Genomic DNA, 15829 nt, shown 5'->3' with positions numbered 1-15829 from the left:
TATCTAACTGCTTATTTTTGGAGTTCGTTACTATTCCCCCTTCTTGCATACAAATATGAACGTTGTCTTAAGAGTACAAAAATATTTAAACTAGGAGCCAACAGTTTAATTGCTTCTTACTCAAATATAAATTTGTAACAGAAAAGAGTGCTACCACTGATTGGTTGTTTATAATTTTGAATTGACTTCGGAATGAAACTGCCTTTTATATTATTCTGTTTACCAGGCCATCTGTTGAAGAAGAAAGGTAATCTAATGAAGCTAGTTGATAGAAGATTGGGTTCAGACTTCAACAAAGATGAGGTAGTGGTGATGATCAACGTGACTCTCCTATGCACTAATGTGTCCCAAATGTAGTATCTAATTCAAGCAATAGAAAGTGATGAAATGGATATGACCATGATTGGGAAAGAAGTTGCGGTTGTGTGAGTACTTTGATCATCTAAAATAATAAATACATATATTCTTTTGACAAAGTAATCAAGGTTGCTTTATTATCTTTGACCAAATTCAGATTTCTTTACAATATGGTACATATATGTTTTTGATCTACAAGGACACACCTTATTATGTAAGTAATGGTTTTGTCACGTCCTAAGCTTAACTTTCCTTGAAAAATAAACTACTTCTCAATCTGTTCATGCAAAATAATGGTGCGAACCATTGTTGAATCTATGTTGAAAGTTGTCGTTACAGATTATGTTAAACGTAATAGGTCCTTACACATCTCCAACTTATTACAATGTTTTTAGTGTGTGTGTATTGTTTGTAGTTAGAGTCAGGGCATGATGTCATGATAGGCCATGAAATGTAGTCTAATATTTGTATGACGAAAGATCCACATGTCTGCAATTTTTAATAATGTAAAAATTCAGAACACCGGTATATGAATCAAAATGTGAATTGTACTTTACACTCTTCATGATGATTATGCAGGATGAATCAAAGATGTATATCTTTCCTGAGTTTGTAACAAAAGGCTCAGTAAGCCTCTGTTGGAGGTATACTTTTGGTGATTCCCAAGTATCTACCTATACAAGATAGATTCTGCACTGTTTAAAGTATTTTTATGATCGAAATGTGGTTCACTGGTGACTCAAATTTTATTTTGATTTCTATTTATTTATTTTTTTCGAGTATATATTGGTGTTTCACAGTAAAAGATTGAATCCACTGGCTAGGCACACGCTGTTTGGCCGTTCTGGTACAAAAGAAATTTGAAATTCCATCCCTCTTCAACTTCTTTGAAATCCTATTCATCTCCTTCATTAGCCTGACCTTTCACATTCTCCAAATGCAGATCCCAGTCCATTTCATCCTCTTTCATCTACCTCTCCATTATGTTTCATGAGGATTTTCCTAAACGAATTCCCCTGACTGCCTGAATATGGAACCATCCAGGCTTCCACACGGGTGGACGTGATGAGGGATTAGAGAATGAGCTCTCCCCTTCCTTGTTGCGTTTTATACTTTGGTCGGAGATTTTTTCCTCTTCCTCTATGTTTTATTTATTATAATACTATTAGTATCGCATATTATTTCACGCGAAATAAAACCAAGATAAAGGAAGGAATATGTACTAGTACTATTGATAAGCTTTTTGACCAATGGGGTGCAAATCCCAAAAAAATATTCAATTGGATATAACTAAAAGAGTAAAGTAGGTACTTAACAAATATCACGTACTTAATTTAATCTTTTATTAAAAAAAATCAAATAAATCCATATTAGTATTTTTAAGGAACTAATATGAATTGTTTTTGAATTTAAGAGAAATTGTAATTTTAAATAACTGAATTTATTTAAATTTCAGAAGATCACAAGTCAACTTTTTTTTCTAAAAAATTAAAAAAACCTCACAATTTTTTGAGGAATCAAAAAATACTTTACTCTAACTAAAAAATTCCACCGCCGTAAAACAGAGTGAAGAAAATAACTTTTAATTGCAAACCGTTAACTCTTAATGAATAGCTAAAATTTGATGTTAAAAGACATGAACGTCCGCGATAATTTTCCCAGCTTAATAAAATGCCCAGTGTTATGCATCACAACTTAAAAAATAATTCATTTTTTCTTTCATTACCTCTTTCACCCTTTTCAGATCCATTTATACCAAACATTACATCTTTTTGGAAAAGGCATGGACGAAATATAAAAAGCACAATTTATTACTCAGACGCAATTTGTTTATACCTTATTATACCTTCTCAAAATTGAATCAATACTCTATTTCTGTAGACTGACGAAAAAGAATGCACGACGGCATCTTTTGGATAGATATAAATAAAATCGAAGGTTCAATTAAATTACAGCCAACCACGGATGATCTTAACTCAAGTCTCCAGCAGTACAAAGACGTGTACAGCACCTAACGCAACGTTGACAACGCTGCTTTCAATTGTCAAATGAAGAGGAAAGCCCCAGGATTTGCAATTTTCTAGACATTAACTTCGCTAACTATTACAACATCCTAATGATGAGATATAACTTTCTTCAACGAGAAAACATTAAACATAAAACCACAAAAAGTTGCATAGAGACTAGAATCTGGTATTCACACCACAAACCCCCGGCCAGTAATATCTCCGTCACTTTACTGCAAAAAATAACTCCGTTAAGGTAAAAGTAAAACCAGAAGACAATCTTGCTACGTGGGTAAATAACGTACCTCTGCATCATCACCTCCAGCAGCTCGGGCAGAATCCCCCTTTTGTTCTTCAGCTGTTTAAAAAACGTGTACTTAAGGAACCACGGAATTAACAAATGCTGAAGGTAGGTTGGAAGGCCCACACAAATAACAAAAAATGCAAAGGAAGACCAGAGATAAGTTTGAGACGAGAGCAACAATTGCAAAATGGAGGTACAGTAGATAGTAAACCATGATAAAAATGTGTTGATAGTAACCAAACACAACACTTGATTGTTTGCTATATTATTAATTTATTATTGATGTACACAGCATGCCCCTTACTTGACGTTGATGTTTCATACAATAGATTACTTTTTTTTTTCCTGACATTGCTTAGCATGTATTTCCTCTAAAGAAGCTTTCTTGTTAACTTGGAATAAGAGAGCAAATACAACTGGCGCAAAAAGTTCTGAGCACAAGAAGCATAACTAGATCAAAGATTACTTCTACGATGACACGCACAGTTGTATAAATAAACCTCCAATACAAACTTGATAGAAGAAAATAAAGAACGGAGGCAAATATTATTTTAATAAAAGACAAAAGTAATGAAATACATTTTCACCAAAACAACAAGTAATTAAGTACCTGAAAAATGGAAAAACTAGCAAGAACTGTAAGCTAATTCTAATTCAAAAATAAACACTAAAGACAAATTACAGAACCACCAATGAGCCAAGCCAGCGGCCAAGTTCATGAGGATCATCTATCTATAAAATTCTAATCAAATTCCAGTTACATATACAAACCCCAACGGTCAACTTAAAAATTCAGCAACTTAATCCTAATAAGTTAATAGAGTCACATATTTCCCACTGATAATTATCAGTAACATTTGTATCAGATAATTTTGATAAGTAGAATAAAGCAAAAATATAAAATATGAAGCAATGAGGATCAGATACCATTAAGTTGGTTCTTGGTTCCACAGATTTACTTAACTCAGATTAAAAGAGCTATGAAGAAATTAGTTTTGGTAAAGCTCAACAATGAGATCAAATTTCTTTTTTTTTTTGTAAACAATGAGATCAAATTTCTTTTTTTTTTTTTGTAAATAATGAGATCAAATTTCTAACTCAGCTTTATCTCTTCCACAGAGAAATGAATCACTAACAGCTTGATCTGATTTTTTAGAACTTCTAGTAGGCTGTTTTGATTCTTTATTTCAACTAAAAGTTAGGCGGCAGCTTTTCTTCAAGACTATGAAATTCTGACCATCAACATGGAATTGTGTTCAATTTTTTATCAAAATTTTGACATTTCATGGAACAAAATAAAGATAAAGTTCTGTAAGCCTGATTACTATCTCTTCCTTTTGGACCTTGTTCTGATACTAAATATAACTATATAAAGTCAGTAGGAAAACTTATTCTACTAACAATTTCACAGAGACAGAAAAGACCAATCTGAAAGTAGTTTGTTATCAACATGAACTCCTGTCTAAATAAACAAAACATCAAAAGAAAGGCTCTACTGGTCACAGTAGTCACAGATGAACAATTATATAAATCACCACAATGTCAACTATATCTGAAGGATATTCTATCAAATCAAAATAAAACATTTCATATATTTCATTTCCATTGCAGATCAGATTACCAAGTTCACAGAACAACGTTAATTTATACCTCCATCTTCAGGGATGTCAGAAGTCCACAAGGTGAGGTTATCCCTCAGAAGCTGCATAATGAGTGTGCTGTCTTTGTAAGATTCCTCACTCAGAGTATCCAACTCAGAGATTGCTACATCAAATGCCTGCTTGGCAAGGTGACAAGCCCTGAAACACAAGTTCCATGTGAAATTTGTTAAAAAGACTAACTTAGGTACTTAGCATTAGAACATGATAACGGCAAGGGAGTGTGATATACTTCCAGGAAGAAGATAAGATTAGGTATACCTTTCAGGAGAGTTCAAAATTTCATAATAAAAGACAGAGAAGTTCAAAGCCAAACCCAGTCTGATGGGATGTGTGGGAGGTAAATCAGCCTCTGCTGCAGTGGAAGCTGCCTGCAATTATTTTTATTTATGAATTATTAAGAGTTGAGACTGACATGAACTAGTCGAAAAATACTTTGGCAACTCAACAGTCAACTTGGCATTCTCCTTTGATACAATGCTCGAGTCTTGGTCTAAATGAAAGTCACACAACCACAACCAATCATAGATCAGTCATCAGTCTTAAGACAAATATAAGGTATAATGAATGTAATGCCCGGAGAATAATCCCTTCATCTTTTCATCCCTAACAAGTACATCCTTAGTGATAAGAACCATTTACAATCACCCTTTTAAAGTGTATATTATCAGTGACAAATTCAGGCTTACAAATCTTACACTGGTTGAGATAATAACATCAACATAATAAACCTAGCAAAATTTGAGTGGTAGTTATTCCAATCAAATATTTTAGATAACAGTACATTAACCTTTTATTCAACCAAGGTGGCCATATACATATTAAGAATTTGATGGGAAGTTACAAAAGGAAATAAAAAACGACCAGCAAATGGTCATCATTGATCTAAACAAAAGCTTATGGAATAGAAATTTTTGAGGAATGCTATGGATTATAAAGGAAATCATACTGCACATATTTAACGCTTCTAGCTAAAAAGTATATAAATGCACTGCATATATCATGAAGCACAAGAAATGGCAGGTAAAAAACTTGAAGATCTTTTGAGCCACACAGAACATACCTCATATGCTTTCAAGGACTGATCAGCAGCCTCTTTTCTCTCGTCACCAGCCTTAAATTCAGCCAGATAGCGGTAATAGTCACCTTTCCTGCAATGAAGGGGAAAATACAACAATCAACAATGAAATTCTAAATTCAAAGAGACAAAAGGAGCATAGGAACAAAAGTTACTTACATTTTATAGTAGAAGACATTGGATTCACCGGAGGACTGGGGAATCAGATGGTTATCAATAATATCCATGATATCGATGCAGATATTGGATAACTCCGATTCCACTTTTTTCCTATAGTCCTTAATCCGCTTCACACTCAGATCGTTTCCTTTAGCTTCCTCCTTCTGTTCAATTGAGGACAGGATCCTCCACGATGCCCTGCGAGCACCTACTATATTCTTGTACCCAACCGACAGAAGGTTTCGCTCTTCAACAGTTAATTCAACATTCAGCTTAGCCACACTTTTCATCGCATCCACCATTTCTATCAAAGAATAAATGAATGAATAAGTGAAAAATCAAAACCCTAACTCCATTATTTCCTCTCACTCCCTAAAAAACGAAACGGAAAAGGCTAGTGAGAAAGAAAGAGAAACCTTCATAACGCTCGGCTTGTTCAGCGAGCTTAGCGACGTAGACGAAGTTTTCACGTTCCTTGGAGGATGCCATAGTCGATCTAAGAGCTTTCTCTCTCCTCACTTTTTGGTATTTTATCACTCTAGAAATGGGGCAAGGAAAATGGGAAACACTTTGTCTCTGTAGCTGTGTATTTAGAATTATTTTTTGTTTTTTTCCTTTGGGTTTGGTGCGAGTGGGAAGAGGTGAACGCCACTGATTCGTTTTTGTTGCCACGCGTCAAGAGATCATTGGTAAGTGTCTTGACAAATGAGGAGGTAAGAGGGAAGAAAAATAAAAATGGTGGGCGTGGTTCTCAAATTTAACTTAAAAAGGAATATACATAGTTTTACACTTCTACTTGATTTGGTAGAATCAAATGTATATCGTTTTCTTTGAATTCAGAATATTGAAAATGTTTTACTAGCGTTCGTGGGAGGAAAACGGAAATTTTTAAAGTGATCCGGATCACTTTTTTTCTTGTGGTCCTTTTTTTATTTTTGGAAACTTTTTCTTTCCTCTCAATTTCTCATTTTTTTTAAAAATCTCTCTCACTCTTTATTTTTTGCTATTTTTGGAACGGACTCAGATATACCTGGCCTACTACAACAAACCTCCAGGAAAACATCATAAGGGTCATTGTTCGAATGCTGGTAGAGTCCAAAAAGAAAAAAGAATATTGAAAATGTTTTCATCGTAATTCTTCAAAATAAATTAATCTTAAATTACATTGAACACATATTTGAAGAATAATTACTTTTTTACTTTTTCTTTTAAAAAATTTACAATTTTTCACAAAAAATCATATTATTAGTTTTTTTAATAATGCATTAACCATTTTTTTTAAAAAATATTATTATTATTTTTGCTGTAGCCTTATAGGAAGCGGGCATTGTTGAAAAAGTTTACTAGTGACTTCTACAAAAATAAAGGCTCGGTACTTCATCTACTCTAACTGCATTTATTTTATCCATTTTTTATAGTTCATGCCATATGATTTTTATTTTTATTTTTATTTTTATTTTCTATTTTTTAATAAAAGAGTATCTATTGAAAATATGCGATGTTAGGATAACAACCTCATTGGTGTTTGACATCAAGTCCTAAGTTGATTAATTAATTTGGAATAATATATCTTGAACCAAAAAAGGCACATATTTTACGGTATTGGTTGGAGCGCTGATATAACTTGATCTAACCTTTTTGTTTTATCTTGTTTTTAATTTAATTTTTAGTAGAATTAAAATATTTTAACTTTTAGTTTTATCTCATGTTTTATTATATTTTTAAAATACAAAAAAAAAAAAAAAAACAATCTCATACTATAAAGTTTCTGTTAAGAGTAAAATTCATTGCGTAGATCTATAATAATAGGAGATTGATTACATACATGATGGATCCATAAGAAGAATGTGGATCTATAATAAGAATAAGAGATTGGTTACATAATTTTTTTGTATTTATAAGAGACTGATTACATGATTTGTGACCAAATAAAATTCGTCTCATTTTAAAACTTGTATCAAATACAAATACTACAAATAACCATTGACCACAAGGATAACATTCAAAACCACGGGCTAATCCAGGTTTTTCGTATTAATTATCTCTCATTCAGGATTTAGCCTAAAAAGTGACTTGAGAACGCAACTTCCTAATGAATACTGGTTTTTCTTTCCCTTTTTCTACATTACAAATCAAAAGTCCCAAATCAAAGTTGAAATTAGAGAAAATGAGGTAACAAATGACCCCAAGCATCATCGTTAGCGCTCAGCATAGGGTGCAGAAACTCAAATGTGTGCTCCCCCTTTTCCAAATATGCCTACAGCGCTTCTGTGCTTGCATGAACATATATTTTGAATTCAATTTCATAGTAATATGTTGTTAAGATACAATGACCATTAAAATAAAAGAAACGGTTTTTTAATCTAGTATTATGCAGTTATGTCTTAGGAATAGTGAGTTATACACACCAGTTAAAAGCTAGCAGCCAAAGTTGATGATGTTTCTTGCTGTCTTATGGTGTCAGCAACATGAGCGATTACTCCTGCACCAGCGTTGTGAAGCCATTCATTTTTTACCTGAAATTCAACGACTACTCAAGTTAAAAACTACATGAATGATATCATCAACCCCGAAACGAAGATTTAGTGGATGCAGTACATGAATGTTGCTATGAGCAAAGAAAGGCCAGAATGCTGAGTGAAAGCTGACATCAACTTTTTTCCATCCCAATTGCTGTAATCCCCGTATCATTTCCTCTATTAAAAAGACATCAGGTGGCAAGTGATAAGGCAACAGTGACTGAAAATGTAAATTAGAGTATCTTAAGTTACTTTTGGCTATAATAATCACCTTCCATAATTTCATGAAATTCCACAGTATTCTGAGTATTTTGTGCGGTCTCCTTTGCTTTTACTGCCTCTGGAGGAAATTGAGGCCCATCAGAAGGAACCGGGGGACAGTGTTGCACATTAACAACATGCTTGTATCCATCCAAAGATTGACGTGGAGGCTGTCAATAATACAATAGAAAATGTTAGTACTCTACAAACAAGAATATATTTGCATTCTCAACTTCTGCAAGTGTCTCCCTTTTTCTTACATTCAATAATTTCTCTTACTAGTTTTAAATACACATTGTAAATGAATAAATTCAGAATCCCATACTAAACATCTAGGATGTCGGGATTTTCTCTCTTTTCCTATATTTAATAATTTGTCTACCTGGTTTGCATTGCTTAATCACACGCTAAACAACTAGGATGCCAGCATCAACACCATACACGTCTTAATTGCAGAGTGTCAATTGATCTGATCCATTATTTTATAATTATTTCATAAGGAAAACTGTAAATCTTCTAGCATACCAGCATTGCATGGATGCACTGATGCATATACAACTTATAGTCACTACCTTATTCATTTTTAAATACAGGTCTTCATTTTAAGCCAACAATCTGTTGCTCTGCAGTGAAAGGCAATTTTACTTGGAATTTATAATTATGGTGGCACATTAGAGCTACAAATGCAATGAATTAGCGGTTAGAAGAATATAACCATTCCATTAATTCAACCAAAACCCCAATCAACTTGTCCTATTGCTGAATGTGTAACTTAGCATTTTAGTCATAAATAAGAGGCTGCCTTTGAAGATATATGCCCTAAAGACTAAACTACAAATGCAAGACTTAAACCCACATTCAGGATTTCAGCTACTAAGTAATAAATTTCATAATCCTGTGATACGAATGCACCCCTTAAAGTGTGCGAGAGACTAGGGCCTCTCTATGTGCCCTAGGTTATCACTAATTTTCTGTCATTTCCTGTAATTTTCCTTCAATTTCCATTATTGTTGTAATCAATTCCCTGACTGAAGTGCCTGCACTGAACAATTTACCATATCAATACAATATTTCTCTGTTTTGGTTCCAATTATCCATTCTTGTTGGATCAACACCTATCATCCTGCTAGATGTTTATTTATTCTAATTCAGATATTTAATGCTAAACTTCCATATGACAATTTAAATATTGGAGCTCAATAACGGATAAAAAAAAGGAGTGATAATCCAAGAAAAGAAATTATCATATTCACCTTACAAAGTTCAATTTCCCTCCTTATAGAGGATGTGCGCCACCCAACCATATCTATATAAAGTTAAAGGAATTACACGAATTAAGGAAGAGAGAGCCAATAAGTTTGTCACTGATATACCAAGTAGGTTGTACTAAAGGACAGTATGCTGAATGGATACGATCATATGATACATTAGCATAAACAATACGAAATCTAAATGCTCCAAGTGCAGATCTACAAAACAGAAAATCTAATAAGCACATGATTACTTTACTGAAACAAAGGAATCTATAGCCAGCAAAGAAAGGTTCCTTTACTTACATGAATTTTCCATCTTCACAATCAGAAGCCATTCTCAAAAGAAGAGATGGTTTGTTGGGTTCACCATCAGAAAGGAACAGCTGACCACCAGACCGACCAACAAAAAATGGAGCTATAGGAGCAGCAAGCTTTTCTAGGATTGGGACACCCAGTAGAAATGGAAGCTGAAAATATGTGTATTAAACAGTAAAAAATTATTACAAATAAAAGTTTCAAACTTCTGTTGACCAGCAAACATGAGATAACAAGTGCGAGATTCCAGTAAGAATCTTGAGACATCTAAATGAAGGGTTGGAGTAAGGATTGTTTAGATATTCAATTTATTGTATTCAAAAAAAATAAAAAGATATTCAATTTATTCATGATTTTGTTTGATTATAAACATTAAGTTTATTCACATTATTTTACAATTATTTTCTCATGATTGCAAAATTAGATTAGACCAATTAAATAATAAAGCTTATTGTAAGTTTCTCTTAACACCATAGGTAATACTGAATGGGAGTTATTAGCATCCTTTCCTGTTATACTCTATCCTTTTCCTACTCTTCCTAAAAATACAAAAATATGAATGCATACGTACATAAACTAATGAAAGACCTAAGAAAGACAATACTTCTGTCAAATTTCATCTCGGAGCCAACAAAGGGGGAAAAAATGACAAAGAAAATTTTTAAAATGGAAAAAGAGTAGGTCAGACTTGAAAAAGGATAATCAGAAAAATATTATTAATTGTATATTGATCTGATACAAAGAGGTCTCTATTTATAGAGACTAAAAAACCTAATTCTTGACCTAATGGGCTTGGCCCAATACAACAAATAGTAACAATAATAAAAGACCTAATATTTACAACACGGTGGGAGTGCCCAAGACTTTATAAACTCCACATTAGTTGCTCTTCAACCAATGTGGGATTATATATCTCAACAGTCAGGCAATGCAGATTGATATGCCTCCAGCATATATATGATTTTAAGCCAAAAAGAGAAAGAATCTTGATAAATCTTGGATAAAAAGGGCTAGAATTTTTATTAAATTGATAAATCTCAATAAGATATCTTTTGACTGATTTTCTTATATTTTTGTAGGAAAAAGTACAAGAAAGGGGCCCAATTGAGCAGCAGAGAAAAGGATAATATTTGAATCAGAGGAGATTGAAATCAAGAAATATGATCAAGATTTGAATCAGACTATATCAGGAAAGATTGGACCCAAGATATACAATGAAGATTTGATCAAGATTTCTAAGCAAGGCACAAACTCTATAAATAGAGACTCAGACCCTAGAGGCAAACAATCTTTGGCTGGAGAGAATTTTTGGAGGCTCACGCTGGAGATCAGGATTCCAACGGAGTTGAAGAACGAAGAACATTGATCCTTCATCTTCTTCTTTTTCTTTTTCTTTATTGTTTTCATGAATACTTTTTATTTCTTTAAGTTGTTAGAGTCAGTTATGTCTGGCTAGTTTTCTTTTTGTAGTTGGGATCACGGACCCAATGTGAATCCTTTATATTTCCTATACTGTTTTTATAAGTTAATTAGTTTGTTTATTTTATTCTGCCTGTGTTAATTTTTCCATATCCTGTTTAGAACTGATCACTCTAAATTATAGGGCTTTGAGGGTTAGGGCTCACAATAGACATATTGGAGTTTTAATCTGGACAAGGGTAGAATAACAATTTGTGCATGACCTAGACATAGGCTTACATAGATTGCAGACTTTTAATTCATTTGCTTAATGCTTAATTCAAGGGGGATTACTAGGACACTAAGATTCTAATTGGGTTAAAGGGTTGGAATCACTAAGACATTAGAGTTCAACTATTTTATAGGGAAATAATGAATTGTCTGAGCAAACGAATTAATTAATTATAAAATACAATATAGGAATATAAGAGAGGATCAGAGGTGAAGTGCATCCTGGCTACAGTCTTTTTACAATTTTTCATCAATCTCACATTTTCTTGACATTCTTGATTTTCTTGCATGCATTTTAATATTATTGTTTTTAAAAATTCTGTTTTTAAAATTCCAACAATCAATCACTTTCACAAATCAAACAAATTTTATTTTCCAAATTAAGGGGAATAGTTAAATTAATACTTGGTGCATTAATCCTAGTGAGAACGATCTTTACTTATCATTTTATTACTTGAAACGAATGGTATACTTGCCGATTTCACAACACATATAACCATGGAGATTGTGGCTGCAATCATGAAATAAATGATTGGATTTGATTTAACTTGAATGAAGAATAAATAAGAACATAATAAGAGAAAGAAGTACAGAGACTTGCAAACAAGTATTAGAGAAATATTTACAACATGCTCATTTCATTAATGAAAAAAATCTTAGGGCTTCTATAAGTTGAAAATCAACAGATAGCACAAAACCTGAGTAAGCTAAAGTTATAATCATTGAACATTTTAAAGCTTTGAATTAACATTACCTAAGGGAAAAAAACAACAGTGCTTTCTATTTTCAGATATAAGTTCAGATGTATCAAAAAACATAGCGGATAGCTCCATAATTTAATTGTTCTGAACATACCTGCTTTTTTCCCCTTACACCAAGATGTGGAGTTGCTAAAGTAACAAAATTCATTGGCTCCAACCCAGCAATCATCCCTCTTGAAAAGTCTGTTCTTTGTGAATTTTCCATCATGCAATTCGCTGGATCACCAGGTTGGCCACTATTATAGGAATTAGGTGTATAAAGGGCAGCAATTGCATATCTAGCAAAGAGGCCTCCTAGAGAATGGGCCAGAAAGGATATTCTTTTCAGGCTCCTTGTCTTTTTTACAACTTGCATAACCTGTTGTGATAAAAGGACATAATATTAGACTTGAAATAATTCAAGACAAACTCCAAGCTATCAAAACCGACTTTGGAGGTCCAAACTTTAGATACATAAATTTGAATATATTTCAAGACTCACTTCATCAGCTAATCGCTTTCCAGCTTCGTCAATCCCAGTATATGTTTTACCGTAAGTATTTGATGAACTTGCTGCAGACATCAAATTAACTTTTAAGGACTTCTGCTTAACCATTAATTTCACACTAAGGCACACAAGCGATTCAAAAGAATTTTTCACACCATTCAAGACAAGTATTGTCATCATCTACTGCTTGAACTAAGTTGTGTGCAACAGGAGTGGATCCTCTCATATGTTATTTAACATGACCATATCATGTGAGAGGATACTAACCATTCATGAAAAAATTATGGTGATGATTTTGTCACTCCGTATCCCAATATTTTTTTCTCTCACATCTCTCATCACCATTGATTTGTCCATGAATGAATAGAATCCTCTCACATGACACGGTAATATTAAATAACACATGAGAGGATCCATTCTCATGTGCAACTGATAGAAATAGCCTTTCTCATGCATTTCCCAAAAAACAAACAGGGATTAGCACCAGAGAGTTAGTATAATTTTGGCAAGCCCCATCAAGCCTAGCAGTGTCCAGCTACATCAAAGTAGATCAACTTTGAGTTGGCTAAGGTATCTTAGTCAGTTTATCCCAATAAATCAAGCAATCATTCCAAGATTCTATAAAATGCTCTCTTGTTAGTGTTTGAATGTTTTTGTGCATAATACACACACACACACACACATACTTTTCCATCACCGTCAACTATGAGTTTTAGACATTTGTGCAATACAATCCTTTTCCCAATTAAGCACAGTTCAAAAACAACAATTTCATCTAAAGAAATTAAGAAAAATGTGGTTCAGACTTCAGACAAAATATATGGTATGAAACCATAAGTATAGAAGACATAGTTACCATAAATTAAAAAGTTTTTTCCAAGGTGCCTTTTTAACTCTGCCTCTGCATAAGTCCAGTCACTTGGGCTGTGTCAGTTAAAACATCGGTCAAATTTGTATGAGGCTATATTAGAGAGAACAAACTAGCAGAAGGAAGTGAACATATGGTAGACACCCCTTGCTCTATATTTTGTATTAAAAGCAAAAGATAAAGCAGTACATGAATGACTAAAGAATTTTTCCAGCATCCATTTGCTAGAGTGATTATGTATTGCTTCTGAGTTCTGACAGAGGAAATTCTTCCAGAATTTAGAGCTAGACATGCAGACCCTCAAATGATTAAATTTCCATTTCAAATAGACTTCTGAAAGATTTAAAGATGGAACAAATTCATTCATGTTTTTACATACTACCAAAGAGGAAAGAAAATCCATCAAGCTATCCATCATAAATCCTTTTCGGCACTACTAAAAAGTAACAAGTAGTTTTTACCAAAAAGAAAGAGAGAAAATTTCACAATGGCAAACTTTGAAGCCAAAAAATTGTTTGTGTTATGGACTTGCTTTGCAAGGGTCCGAAGGTCGGTGAAGCCACTAAATACTGCGGAAATACTCTTATGCCTGTGTTAAGATTTCTTTCTATAGCCATCTTCCCGTTCATACCAAGTACTAGCCTAGGAAAATCTATGTACCCTCTTCAAACCCTTACCTCAAGCCACATGGGATAACCACAGAAGAACTCATTTTTCTAGATAATTAAACAAATGCTGCATAGTTAGTGGAAAGAAAAATTTTCAGAGCCCTAAAAAACAACACCTGATAGTGAGATTTACAATATAAAATATGGGGCAACGAAATGAGTTACTGGAAAATAAAAGCCATAATTTATTATTAGATCAGCTTTTTCATAAAAGTATTAAGCACCTTTACTTTTATTTCCACCTTCAGCTCGTAGTAACTTTTCACTCAAATATGAACACACAAATATAATAATCTAAACAACTATACCTAGCCGAGATACCATGGACAAGAACAAGGAGATGATCAGGATCATTATTCAGTTTCCCAGTGCTTCTAACAATAGACTTTCCCTGAGCGGTAGCACTCATAGCTTGAGCTCTAAGGTTCTGGTGTCTTTGTCCTCTGTTTTCACCTGCATGAATTCATCTGTCAGAATTAATGAAAATTACAATAAAATTTTAGAAATTAAAATCGTATGTAAATATTAATATGGTTTTTTACCTGAAAAAAAAAAAATGACAAAACGAGGGTGGAGAATGCAAGCCAAGGAGGACATGTATTCTAATATTAATAAAGAGAAGAAGGAGACAATTTGCCATCACATTTTTGTTCATGAAAGTAAATATAAGATAAAAAATTACTATTTAAAGTATTTAACAACTATGGCAGTAATGGGCAGTAACAGCAAATACAGTAAACTGCTTATTGGGCTACCAAGTACTAACCAATGCTATGAAAAGAGTACATCATTTGATCTTCAAGTCACTCTTCGAAATTGCCATTAAAAACCGGCTAATGGGACAAGCCAAGCTCCTCATATTCAAAAGAATCCACAAAATAACAGCCTAAGAAAACTTTGCCGATTATGAGTTTCTGAAACCTAAAATTGACGAATTCAGACCAGTCCAGATGATATACTATTGGCCCATAACCCAACACACTTAAAATTGATAAAACTATAAGTGAAATTCAAAAGAGAGATTTTGGTATTTCAATAGCCTCCCAACCCAATTACGAAATACGTTAAACAACAATCAAAGCTTGAGACTTTAGAACAAAGGGGTAACCCAATTTTATTTTTATTTTATTTTTAAAAAAATTACCAGAAGAAGAACTCAAACTCCAGTTAGAGGTGAATGATGAAGAACAACATGAGAAAGAGGAGAATGAAGCATAAGAAGAAGAGCGATTAGCAATTCGGGGCAAGTAACCACAGCGAGCGTGAATCAAAGGGGTCGTTGCCATATATACGTATATGCACATAGAAATATTCTCCACTCTCTTCTTATCATTCTACAAGTTTATATATAATTACCAATCACAATGAAAGGAGAACGTTCCAAAAACTTGTATCTCTCTACTTTCAATTTCAAGCGCAGTGTGAAGTTTGAATGAGTGATTAAGG

The 15829-nt window shown here is 33.3% G+C and overlaps 2 protein-coding genes across 5 annotated transcripts; both read right to left on the bottom strand.

Moving 5' to 3' along the window:
• Positions 1-2239: 2239 nt before the first annotated feature.
• LOC133305814 (14-3-3-like protein C) lies at positions 2240-6133 on the bottom strand. The gene is made up of 7 exons (XM_061506056.1): positions 5979-6133; positions 5563-5866; positions 5389-5476; positions 4587-4696; positions 4318-4466; positions 2669-2721; positions 2240-2596 (listed from the first exon to the last, which is right to left on the bottom strand). The coding sequence occupies exons 1-7, from the start codon at positions 6049-6051 to the stop codon at positions 2594-2596; spliced, it is 780 nt and encodes a 259-aa protein (XP_061362040.1). The 5' UTR covers positions 6052-6133; the 3' UTR covers positions 2240-2593.
• A 1287-nt stretch (positions 6134-7420) lies between these two features.
• On the bottom strand, positions 7421-15829 carry LOC133305812 (lipid droplet phospholipase 1-like). 4 transcript variants are annotated; one of them, XM_061506053.1, is made up of 13 exons: positions 15528-15828; positions 15150-15269; positions 14692-14836; positions 13704-13771; positions 12842-12912; positions 12455-12718; positions 9899-10062; positions 9756-9811; positions 9596-9648; positions 8353-8512; positions 8161-8258; positions 7971-8078; positions 7421-7830 (listed from the first exon to the last, which is right to left on the bottom strand). In XM_061506053.1, the coding sequence occupies exons 2-12, from the start codon at positions 15172-15174 to the stop codon at positions 7974-7976; spliced, it is 1209 nt and encodes a 402-aa protein (XP_061362037.1). In that variant the 5' UTR covers positions 15175-15269; positions 15528-15828; the 3' UTR covers positions 7421-7830; positions 7971-7973. The 4 variants fall into 4 exon arrangements, with proteins under 4 accessions (XP_061362037.1, XP_061362036.1, XP_061362035.1 ...); XM_061506052.1 differs by lacking the exon at positions 15150-15269 and having other exon boundaries at positions 7421-7835; positions 15528-15829; XM_061506051.1 differs by lacking the exon at positions 15150-15269 and having other exon boundaries at positions 15528-15829.

Source organism: Gastrolobium bilobum, unplaced genomic scaffold (assembly GCF_033153095.1).
Source record: "Gastrolobium bilobum isolate Gb01-03AN ecotype WA unplaced genomic scaffold, APGP_CSIRO_Gbil_v1 utg34786, whole genome shotgun sequence".
NCBI classification, from domain to species: Eukaryota; Viridiplantae; Streptophyta; class Magnoliopsida; order Fabales; family Fabaceae; genus Gastrolobium; species Gastrolobium bilobum.
Note: the sequence above shows the minus strand (reverse complement) of the source record. Positions and strands in the feature narration are given on the sequence as shown.

What these genes read in the sequence shown, in the direction of transcription:
- LOC133305814 (XM_061506056.1), bottom strand. Translation starts at nt 6,051, where the DNA reads ATGGCATCCTCCAAGGAACGTGAAAACTTCGTCTACGTCGCTAAGCTC. An exon ending in AATGTCTTCTACTATAAAAT is followed by an intron (nt 5,477 to 5,562) that starts GTAAGTAACTTT and finishes CCTTCATTGCAG; the next exon opens with GAAAGGTGACTATTACCGCT. An exon ending in AGTCCTTGAAAGCATATGAG is followed by an intron (nt 4,697 to 5,388) that starts GTATGTTCTGTG and finishes AAATAATTGCAG; the next exon opens with GCAGCTTCCACTGCAGCAGA.
- LOC133305812 (XM_061506052.1), bottom strand. Translation starts at nt 15,687, where the DNA reads ATGTGCATATACGTATATATGGCAACGACCCCTTTGATTCACGCTCGC. An exon ending in GAGTTTGAGTTCTTCTTCTG is followed by an intron (nt 14,837 to 15,527) that starts GTAATTTTTTTA and finishes GAATTCATGCAG; the next exon opens with GTGAAAACAGAGGACAAAGA. An exon ending in TGTGAAGATGGAAAATTCAT is followed by an intron (nt 9,812 to 9,898) that starts GTAAGTAAAGGA and finishes TCTGTTTTGTAG; the next exon opens with ATCTGCACTTGGAGCATTTA.